At 44.0% G+C, this 11,839-nt stretch overlaps 1 protein-coding gene across 1 annotated transcript; it reads right to left on the bottom strand.

Moving 5' to 3' along the window:
* Positions 1–47: 47 nt before the first annotated feature.
* On the bottom strand, positions 48–11,194 carry VPS11 (VPS11 core subunit of CORVET and HOPS complexes). Its single transcript, XM_014893536.2, has 16 exons — positions 11,026–11,194; positions 10,542–10,690; positions 10,219–10,354; positions 8,987–9,150; positions 8,635–8,882; positions 8,029–8,230; positions 7,610–7,761; positions 6,447–6,633; positions 5,884–6,027; positions 5,217–5,405; positions 4,182–4,343; positions 3,578–3,717; positions 2,179–2,381; positions 1,421–1,592; positions 1,083–1,305; positions 48–347 (listed from the first exon to the last, which is right to left on the bottom strand). The coding sequence occupies exons 1-16, from the start codon at positions 11,177–11,179 to the stop codon at positions 183–185; spliced, it is 2,790 nt and encodes a 929-aa protein (XP_014749022.1). The 5' UTR covers positions 11,180–11,194; the 3' UTR covers positions 48–182.
* Positions 11,195–11,839: the final 645 nt, after the last annotated feature.

The following is an 11,839-nucleotide window of genomic DNA, read 5'->3' as shown; positions in this document are numbered from 1 at the left end:
CCCCGATACCCCGCCCCCCGCACTCCCGGAGCGCCGCCCGGCCGGGCTGCAGTGAGGGCCGGGCACGGCACTGCCCGGCCAGTCTGGTTTATTGAGGACCAAGGCATGAAAACAAATACAGGTGGCCGCGGACACTTCGGGCCACCGTACAACACGAGAGGGCATGTGGACAGGGCCTGGAGTCAGGTACTGCGCTTGGTGTGGATGAGCAACTCCCGCTGCAGGCCAGCCTCGATCGTAGTAGCCGTCTTTCCCGAGGGCAAGTCCGTGATCAGGGTGAGCTTATTGAAGACACCGCGACCAAAGTAGTCAGCAACGACTGAGAAGCCATCGTTTGAACACTTGAGCTGCCAGACACAAAGCAGCAGCAGCATCAGCAAAAGCCTCAAGTGCCTCCTGCCTCTAGTCCCCTTCCTTTCTTCCCCTGCACTTAGAAGCCTCTGGCTTAGGGGACAGGGCAGCCCATGTCAGTCCCTGGCTCTTCGCTCATTCCATGCAAGGGCTGAGTGTAGCAGAAGAACCTGCTAGATTTTCTGGCACTGGCATTCCAACTCCTGCTTCAACCCCACTTTTGAGCCATGCATGGAGCAGATAATGAGCAACTGAATTAAGCAGGAAGGCGAGTGCCTCAACTGCTCTAGTTTCCACATGTGTTAACATTTTCCAGCTGATGTCCCATTCTCACACTCACCATTTATTTCATCCTTGGGCAACACAAGATAGATGCAACGTTTTGGTGCTGTCCCCATTCCAACTCACACTATTCTTCTCCCTTTCTCACTAATTAGTTATATACAACCCGTTGACCAGCTGTCACACTGACCAATAGGTCTTGAGACCCAACTGAGGGTCAGATGAGAACAGATGCTCTCTTTCACCTTCACAGAGCCAACAATGACTCTTCATGTGCTTTACGCAATGCAGTCACCCTAGGGTCTAACGCCTCATTATCCAGTTAACATAACCTTGTTTACAAAATACTTTTAAGCCTTACCTGTCTCTACCAGCCTCCATTTACAGGTGTGTATATGAATCTCAACTCTATTTATTTCAGCTTGGTAAGATAGGCAATGTTACCCTACCTGATGCTGAAACTGGTCATGCAGATCTCTCTTCTGCTCCTGGGCTCGGATCATATCCATCACTTTGCGATTTTCTGGCATGCAAGTAGGACATTCTGAATCACTCTCAGAGTAGCTTTCAAAGCAGTGCTGGTGAAAGGAATGACCGCACAGGAAGTGGACTGAAGGGAGCTCCAATGCACTGGTGCAAATGCTACACTTGGTCTTCTGAAAAATCTTGGGACTGAGTGACAAGATGGAGAGGCATGAGAAAGACAAACTACACTTTTACCTTACTAAAAGAAAACAGCAGTTCTATCCTTGTATAGGACTAGACGAGACAGCACACAGTCCTGCACCTTGCTTTTAGCTCTTCAATTTCCAGGCGGATCCTTGTAGTTTCTTCTCGGTATTTCTGAATTCTCTGCTCATCCTGCTCTATCTGGCGACTTTGCTTCTGCAGCTTGTTGACAAGATAATCCTTGATCACAGACAGGGTGGCTGTGGAGTTATGAGCCAGCGTCTGCACAACTGAGAGCAACTGAGATGTTAGTTTAAACATAAGCACAAAAAACTGAAGCTATGCTTGTAATGCTAGGGCAGACTGCTTTCCTGGGACAGGCCACTTGCAGGCAAAGACAGTTGGCATTCTCATGGAATTGGAAGAGCTCACTTAAAGATTCTCTTTCACTTTGACCTCTTCCAGAAATGGGCAACTGGGAGCATGTCTGGATAACTCAGACCAAAAGGGACATAGGCAGGATCTAATCGTGGATTGGATTCTAGCTCTCCACCAAGGCACAACAGGAGTTTCAGCACGCCCTGCACTGCCCCACACTGATAAAACAGAAATCATGTACGAGACGTATCACTGATACTGCAGATCTTTTTCCCTAACTTTCCCTAACTAGCTGTGACTGACATAATTTTTCCCCATAGAGCAGGTTATTAATTCAAATGGTATGCTCCAATTTCATTGATTCTTCTAATGTCTGATCTACAAAAAGCACTACAAACTATTCTGGGTTGGAGTCTGTTGTGGTTTGTTTTTCTGGTTTTTGCTTGGGTTGGGTTTTGTTGTGGGGGAGGCTGAAGATTGAGTGTCACATGTTATTACCAAGCAGCGGGGGCATAAGATTCTTGTTCTCGATGTGTTTCAGCACTGCAGCAATATACTCTTTGCAGTTCTCCTCCTTCCGTGCAAAGTAGCCAAGAGCCTGTTCCCAGAGACAAGCCTCTTGGTCGCCATACAACTCGCACACCTCAATCACCTTCTTGTACTGCTCATTCTGCATGTGGTAATGCATGATCTGTTGGAAACTATGGGAGAAAGACTCATCAGCTGCAACAATCCATCTTGCCCTTTGAGCTGTTACAGGGACCTCAGGTTTTCACCCAGCCATGCAATCCCCAGTGCACTCCCCAGACTCAAGCAGAAGTCAAATACAAGTCTTTTTTTTCCACTCTATGTAACTGTCTTGCTTCAACAGTGAGGCATTTCTGCAGAGCAATCATCTACCATTTCCATCTTGAGACACTAAAGAGGTCACTACCATTAATTGTACAGACATTTATGTCTCAGAAATCGCTGCAGTGGGGGCAACAGGAGAAGGACAGGACTCTAAAGACAAGAGTTGCTGGAGTCTGAAAAACAGAGGCCTCTCTGAGATCCTCAGAGAGAGATCAAAATGCAGGGATCAAATTAAAGCCTTTGGATGGATTAAAGTATATTAAGCCACACAGATATGAAATAGAGGTGCAAGCTTAACTTTTAAGTAAATTAAGTAAGTTTAAGTAAGTAAGAATATGTTTTAAGTGCCTTAAAAAGTAAAAGCCTTGAAATGTAGCGTGAAAAACAAGCTTCAGAACTCAAGAACAAAAACAAGTCTCAAAAACAAGTCTCACTCAGTGAAACCTCAAAAACATGGTTCCAGACATTATCAAAATATCGTAGGAATACTGCTTACATTTTCCACATAGAATAGATAGTCCATATGCGTAGATTATATGTAAACTTTCGTACTAAAAGATTAGAATTCTAATAGGTTTAGAAGAAATGCATCAGCTTCGTGGTTTAAGCTCATTGGGTAATTTGTAAACAAAAATCCATGTATTGGAGTGAAAGTTCGCTCTCTCACTCTTCCTCCACCATCATCATCATCATCACTACCACCACATGAAGAAAAAGAGGAAGAAAAAGAAGAAAAGAACAAGAAGAGAAGACCACGGAGCATCTGTCTCTCCAGACTTTCTACCAGGCTGCAGCCTCTGCCACTGCTCAGAACTCAGTACTAGGCTGCAACTCTGGCCTTCTCGGGGCCTTGCACCAAGAGCTGCTTCTACTTCTAATTGGGACTTCTACTCGGGACTCTATGCTAAAGGCTTTTAACACTTGGGACTCTTTGCCTTTTGAGACTGATGTGCCTTTACAATAAAGAACTTTATAGCAACTAACAACTGCTCTGCTCTTTTGAAGATTTAAACCCAAAACAATCCCGACAAAGAGTAACACTCACAGCTTGCCCTGCTCATAGAGGTAGAGAACACCATCTTTGAAATTGTGCATCTGACATAAGACTAAGGTCTTATCAAAGACTGTTTTGAACCTTCCACTCTTCAGGAGGGTGAGGGCTTCATTGTGCAACTTCTCCTTGATCTACAAAGAAGAGGGAGAGGTCAAGAAGAGGAACACAGGCACACTCACATCCACACTATTTTGCACTAAGACCTGACAATTTGGAGCTCTTTGACATGTTTTGGTACTTGTTCTTTAACCCTTTTAAAGCAAGTCAGACATGATTTTCTTTGCCCAGACAGCCAACACCCTCACAGACCGAGGCAAGCAAGTAAAGATACTTTTGTGGGAAAGGCATCTGTTCAGAGGCTGTATTGTCTGGAATCTGTACTTAAATGAAATACAAACAAAACAAGCTCAGCCATCCTGAAGGGAATATTCTCCCAGCTACTAGGCTGCTTTCCCATTTCTGTGCTATTTGTTGAGCACAGCATATGTACTGCCTCATGTTATCAATGCCCAGACAGAAAGAGCTCTGCAGGAATGCAAATGTGACTCAGAGACACCAAATCTTTCTCTCAAAACAATGCTGGAGGAGCTCAAACCTGCTCATCTTGTTCATGTGCCCAGTTCTGCAATCGAAGTTCCAGTAAAGTGTCATAGACACCCTGTGGAGAGTCAGCCTGCACCTCAGTCATGTGCTCCAGAAAAGCTTTCAGTTCTCGGGAGTTGTTTGCAAAGACTGGGATGAACTCCTCTGAATTAGCCTGTAAAACAGTCAGAAAAAGACAAGCACCCACATCAGTCTAAGCCATACTAGTGCTTCCTTCCTGCCTTGAGGAATGTTCATTTCCAGAGTCTCCAACAGGACAGATACAGCACAATACAGGATGCCGACAACATCAAGGATCAATCCTGAGCAATAGCTTTAAGAGGTCCCCTGCCTCTAGGACTATCAGTCCATCAGAATGAGGCTTCTCTTAGAATCATTGAATAGTTTGTGTGGGAAGGCAACTTTAAAGGTCATCTAGTCCAATATCCCTGCAAAGAGCAGGGACATCTTCCATTCAATCAGGTTGCTCAGGTCCTCATCCAACCTGACTCGAGTGTTTCCAGGTATGGGGCCATCTACTTCTCTTGGCAACTTGGTTCAGTGTTTCATCACCCTCATTATAAAAAGTTCATTTCTTTAATTTAGACTAAATCTGCCCTCTTTTACTTTAAAACTATTACCTCTTGTAGCATCACAACAGGCCCTGTAAAAAAGTTTGTCCTCATCTTTCCTATAAAATTTTTTTGAGTACTGAAAGGCTGCAGTGAGGTCTCCCTGAAGCCTTCCCTTATCCAGACTGGGCAACCCCAGCTTACTCAGCCTTTCTTCAGGGCAGGTGTGTTTCCCATCCCCCTGACCATTTTTATAGCCCTCCTCTGGACCCGCTCCAAAAGATCTATGTCTTTTCTGTACTAAGGGTTCCAGAGCTAGACATAGTATTCCAGATGGGGTCCCACCTCAGCAGAGTTTATTTAGGTGTAATTCTCATTATACCTAAAACATCAGGCTGGCAATACAAGGCATGCAGAAGCACTTGCTGCCAAGTTACTACCAGAGAGCAACAACTCTCAGTCAACACAAACCATACCTTTTTTCCTTCCAGCATCCCAGGGCCTTCATTAACTCCCGAGGGATGGTAATCAGTGCAAAGGATCTTCAGCAATTCAGTGGTCTCATTAGGGACATGGTGCATCAGGATTTTGCCATAGCGCTTCATGTTACTCTCTGCCTGTTCAAAGGGCAGTTTTCCAATGTAGTGCAAAGCCTCTTGGTAGTTCTGTGAAGACAGACAACAAAACAATTGCAAAACATCGGCCTCTGTTCTCCACTCTGAGGTTAGAACAGAAAGCATTGAGGACATGCCGTGAGTATGCCACAAATAGCATTTGCTCTGAATTACCACCTAGTTCACTATTCCTGCTCATTTTCCTCCTCAGGGAGAAAGACTGGATATAACCTGGGGGAAACGTTTAGATGAATCTCCAGCTAACCACCCTCCCTCCTCTTAAAGGGCACTGTAAAAAGCCACATCAGAAAGAAAACAAGACCTTCTGATTTTCACACCTAGTCTAACATACAAGCCAAGCCAAAAGCAGAAAAGCATCACACCAACACCAATGAGTATTGTTGCTGCTGCTCTCATCAGCACGCTCTCCTCAGCAAACAGGTCAGTGAAATTATATTCTCACTAAAGAGGAGGCTAGAGAATCGGTATTCTCCCCAATATGAACATACATGCAGTTATAGCTCCTCACCTTGATGTCCTCTAACTGGATTTTGAGGTACCATTCATGATGTTCATGCTTCTCTGCCAGGTACACGGCGTGGGAGTGGTAACCAGCTTGGCGAAGCACCTTGATAGCCGTTTCCACATCAAAATGGACCTCACTCTCACTTGTCTCCAAGAACAAAAGCAGAGAGATGGTCCCTCAGAAAAATTCTTACAGTCCAAAAGCAGTAATCATTTATGTAACAAGAGGAAAATATGAGCAGGGACAAGTTGGTACCTCTCATGCAAGGGAAAAATCACCCATGCAGAAAGGAAGGAGCGTAACCACTTCTTATTTGCTTGCCAGTTGCACTGGCAGAATCAAACACACTGCAGACACAGATGGCAAACCAACCAAACTGAGAACGCAAGCAAGATCTTGGAAATAAAGGAGCAAAGACCTTTACCACTCAGGGTACTGAGTGATAAATTCATTATCAGAATGGAATTTACAATGAATGGAATGGAATGGAATTTACAATGTCACCACTACCCCTTTTTAGTTATGATGGCATGAAAATGTAGCATGATTCCATGTCCTCCCAATACCTTAATGAACTCTTCCAGTTTGGAGCTGTCTTTGAGTTTGGTATAGCAATTCAGCAGAAGTGTAGTGTGGTCTGCATTGGCCAGGGACTGCAGATGGAGCATCTGTAGATAAGCAGTGAGGTTGTGGATACGCTGAGCATCCAGGAATTTCCGAATAACATAAGATGGTTCTAGCTTCCCTATAGTTCTGTGAGGAGAAGAGTAATGTTGCAAGATATTGTATGCTCATGAAGTCAAAATAAATAGAGAAATTAGCAACAGAACACAGAGAAGCCTTAACTTTAGCAGGCACTAACCCTCTTGGGACTGCTCAGCTATGGATCAGAAGCAACAACTAGTTACAGGGTAAGACCACCCATCTGCACACACACTGACACAAAGGCCTTGACCAGGATGACGATGACAGCATACAAAGAGTTAATCTTTCTTTAAAGGTGGCAGTGAGAAGACAGACTAACCTCTGAGCACAACAAACTGGGAAGCCACAAGAAGAGAGGAACAAAAGCTCCATCTTCCTTCATTTCAGCCACATAACTCAAAGTCAGCTTTAAATGCTTATGCTCTAAACATGGAGCAGTTTAGCCACAGTTACTGTGACAGTTAAAGCAAGTCAAGGTAAAAAGACATTCTGACTCACACTAGATGTCAGGGACTCTGGAGCATCAGCTCCACAATAATGTAACACTTTGTGGCATTTAAAATATTGAACATGAGGTTTTCAGTAACCCCCAAAACAAGGCTGCTCTATGTTCTAGTTTTAAAAAACCCAACATGTTTCAAAACTGACATTGAGCTGTTTGAGTACTTTCCAAGAAGACTGCCATACACGGTCAAATTCCATCATCTATCTTGCACAGAGTGATCCCTTCTTTATAATGATGTCACCAGACCCCACTCCATCCCAATGGGCCTACATTATTCATGTTAAAATATGATCAAAGAGAAGAACTTTATCCTTAAGTGTACAAAGCAATTTTCAAGCAACTTGTTCAAAGACTTTTAGTCCCACTGACATCTTTCTCTGTACAGGTAGAATTTTCACCTCAAGCCATACTTTTTTTTCTGTTTTGGACTGTTTTTCTTCCTGGGCTGAAAGAGAAATCAAAGTCTATGTTGCTCCTACCTGCACTACAACATCACAGCTCCATAAGACCCTCACCTACCGGATATACTGCTGGATGGCTCCATCATGGTTTCCCTTGTTATAGAGATGATCACCATACTGCCGGAAAATCTCTGACAAACCATCGCTGTCCAAGTGGTGGCTCTTGGCCAGATTAATGGCCATTTCAAATAAGTTCTTTCTGAACAGCATCTGTTAAATACATGATAAGAGCAGTATGAGAGAAATACCACCCCACAAAACGAGTTCAAACACACCTGGAAAACAAGTTTTTTCTTCTTAGTGCATACATGAGCTTGGGCCTTTACCAACTGTCTTACAATGCTGGTTATACTGAAAAGCTATTCAGTCACTTCTTGTGCAATTCCCTTACCTGAACGGTTCAAATTTTCAGTCTGCAGAGCCAGTACAATCTTACAGATATAAGGCAGAGACTAATAAGAAAACAAATTTACATGCCTCCAGTTTGGTTTGCGTATCCTTCTCCTGCAGTGCATGGATCTTCCCATCTCTGGTCAGTACATAGAGAGAACCCCACTCCGCCAAGACATCCACTATATCATCAAAGACTGAGCTGTATGCAATGAATTTGTTGCACAAGTCATAGATATTCAGGACTTGTTTGTCTGAATTCTGTGCCTCGTTCCCGGCAAATTCTGATCTGGAGAGCAGAAGAAAGTTTTAGAAAACAAGACGAACATAACTTGAAATCTTGATACCTGTTCAAACTAGGCATGTATAGAAAGCAAGACAAACAGAGTTCGTTTAAGCAATTAAACTAAGTGGATCCAGAGAGAAACCATCATGTATTCATATATAAATTCCATCATCCTGCTACACTAAGAAACTCATAGGACTGGGAAAAAATCCCACTCATTCAGCACACTTAATTGTGCTACTCTCACAATGGAAGTTAATCAATATATGGGTCTGGATGAACCTCAAAAATATCTGAGAGAGTCACAATCTGCCCCCGGGAGCAAAGCCTCATGGGGAAGAAGGAGAAAGAATAAAAGCATGAAGCTGCATGAGCGAAAAGAACTCATTTGTTTCAAGGAGCCCTACTTTGGGGAAGTCTTTCGGTCCTTGGAGACAATGATGAGGTACCCCCGATACCAGTGAACAATTAGCTTTTGTCCCTCGAAGGCAAAGCAGGGGCCACGTTCGTCTGGTTGGTAAAGGTAGACACATTCATTTCCTGCAACAATGAACTGGAGATCCTGGGAGGGGTCACTGAGAGATGAACAGCGCAATCCACAACCGTGAGTGTCCAGCTCCAGGTGAGGATAGTCTTTCACTGAAAGCATATAAGACTACAGAGGAAACTCGAGGGTTTGGGGATCACTCTGAACTAGACTCTGAAGCCAACAGAATTTGCAAGTCAGAGTCGCTTTTTTTTTTTCAACTAGCTTCTCACCTGGATGTTCTCTGTGGTCACCACAAATAGATGTGTCGTTTTGCCAGACTGTCGAAAAGCAAGGCCAGTAACCGGGTAACTGCCTTCATGTAGGATCTGGGTCTTACTGTGCCGATCTCGAGTGATGTCTCCTTTAGTAAGTACAACGCTCCCATCTGCAAAACCTGGTGAAGCGGACTAAACTACTACTTATACAACACACCTGAAATTTTATCCAGCATAAGATAGGGAAGCTCCAGTCAATGACAACACCATGCTCACCAGCATAGTATAAAGCAAGGGGATTGCCACAGGTTCTCACACCAAGTCAATCTTCACCAAATCACCCCCCACTGCTCCTGTTACAGTTCAGAGCTGTCACACAACTGCACATAGGATAGCACTGTTCAGCAAGGGTTAACTTGCTTTCCACCCACGAACTTCATATGCAGATTAATTTCGTTTAACTCTGTCTGTATTTTGTTTTACAAATGGACTTCCCATACTGCAACTGTAACTATAATTTCAAGTCCCTTGCTTATTCAAAACACACTACACACTGTAAAAAAGACCAGAGGGAGATCTTTTAAGAGAGAGTAAAATATGCAGTTTTCATAGCTTGCCAACAGCCCCAGTCTTGTAAGTTGTTCCAGGGTTGAAGGCCACCACACACACAGGGAAAGTTTTTTGATTTCAGTGTAGGGACCAAGTCAGCTAAGAGCACTTGTAATCTCACATTACTGCTCTTATTCTGTCAGAAGAGCTAAGGAAGAAACATTACCAAGGAACGGTTAAATCCAAAAAGAGAAATTTGCTTTTTTCTTTGAAAAAAGGTTTGTATAATACGCCTGAAAAAATATCTCTGTAACATTAGGTATAACAAAACTCTTGTTTTTTCCTGTACCAACAGAAGCTAAATTTAGTACTAAAGTACTAAGTTCAATAAATACATAGTAGCCTTACCAACTGGCAGGGAAAAACGGATATCAACTAAAAATATGTGCTTCCAAGTATCAAAGTTATTAGTGCAAAATATAGAGTCAGGCTAAATTTATGCATTTATCTCCTGAGCTCCAGGATAGCATAAGATGCACAGTATCTCAGTGAGAATAATGTAACAATTAAGTCAGAAGAAAGATCATAAGATCATCAGGACCTTCTATGCTGATTTTTGCGTCATCTATTCATGTTCCTTACCTCTCAGTAAGGACTGCAATATTTTTCTTAAGCCATTACAATTCAGCTTTACTTACCGATAGCCATGAAATTAAGATTCTCGTGGACAGTTAGGCAGGATACAACCGTGGGCTTGTTACCTGGTATTGCTGGAAAAATTCTTGTGCAGAGAGGATTACCACCATCTCGTTTCTCCAGGTTCCAGACTTTCACCTACAAACAATGAGGATCTGGCATAAGCAAAACATGAGGTATTAGAAGGCGACCAACCGGCATCAAAATGTTATAGGACCCAGAATGAGCAAGCTACTTAAGATAAGAAAGGGAAACTAAGATCATCCAAATAGTCTTTAAGAAAGACACATATTACAAATGCATCTTCCTTTGTCATTTAACTTACCAAAGGATTAATACCCTCTTCATCCTCACCAATAGAAACCAGGATACTGTGCTGCTTCAGCTGGTACAGATGCGTTACCCTTAGCTTGTAAGCTTGGAAACTGCTGAGTTGAAGAGAGCGAGGCAAAAACCAAATGTGACCTTCCATATTTAGATCACAGTTAAGGCACATAAGGGGGGAAGAAAAAAAAAAAAAAAAAAAAAAGGCCCCACACCTCAAATCATACAAGAATCTGCATGCCTTTTGCTGACTCCTGGTAGAGCTACAGCAAATACTTCTGCAGAGCAACCCCGGAGCACCAACACATGCAGTGGCGGTTTGGTTATTTTTAACCAAAGCACAGCCGAGAGCGGAAAGCTGCCACATTCCCAAGGCTGGAGTACCCCCCGGCCTACGCTAGACAGCGCCCAGGACCCGCCTGCCCCGCAGCCGCGGCTCGGCCGAGCCCCGTGCAGGCCACAGTGCCCGGTCCCGCACAGGATATCTCCAAACACGAGGCTTCCCCGGCCCGAGTCGCAGACTGCGATGCCGGGAGGCAGCGCGAAGGGCTTCGCGCTAGCCCCATCCGGCCCCGCCGGCTCCTTCACGGTCTCTCTGTCAAAGAAGACGAAGCGGCGCCACTGCAGGTAGGCGGCCATGACGGGGCCGGCTCGGCGCTCGCCTCCCACGTGACCGGAGTCTCCGCCCCCTCGGGTCACGCAGCGGAGCGCGCACGGGCGGGGCAGGTGCAATGCCCGGAAATTTTAGTTTTGTGCTGGTTTCACCTGGGGAGGACAAACTCAGGGAGGGGTGTTTCTCTGTGTGATAATTGATAAAAGATTCGTGTAAATCACAAAAGCATTGGGGTTTGTATAAACCAGAATACTAAGCTCTGAAGTGAAGCATGGACACTAGATAATGGAAATTATATGATAAAATAATTCTGTTTAAAATCACCTTGTTATATTATGTTGTATTATATTATGTTTTCCAAATAAGTTGTATCGGCTACCAGCTTGCAAAATCAAACTTCCCAATAGCCCTTCCTGCCTTTGTCTGATCAATGCTGCCTATCTCAAGGACCAGACCCCCAGAACTTCTCTGGTGGTTATCTACAAGGACCAGATCGCCCGGAAGTTTTGTGAAGGATGTTTATTCAACCACCACTGCTTATGACAACAAAAAAACCAAAAATTATTTATTACAACGAGAAACCACAGTATAAGAAGAGGCTGCAAACCGAGGTTCAGTGGAGCGTGGAGTGGGCGGTGACCCCTCACGTTCCCCAGCGCGCTGCTTGCTCTTTCTATATCAAATAA

Source organism: Sturnus vulgaris, chromosome 23, assembly GCF_052056855.1.
Source record: "Sturnus vulgaris isolate bStuVul1 chromosome 23, bStuVul1.hap1, whole genome shotgun sequence".
NCBI classification, from domain to species: Eukaryota; Metazoa; Chordata; class Aves; order Passeriformes; family Sturnidae; genus Sturnus; species Sturnus vulgaris.
This window is presented reverse-complemented; position numbering and strand designations above follow the sequence as displayed.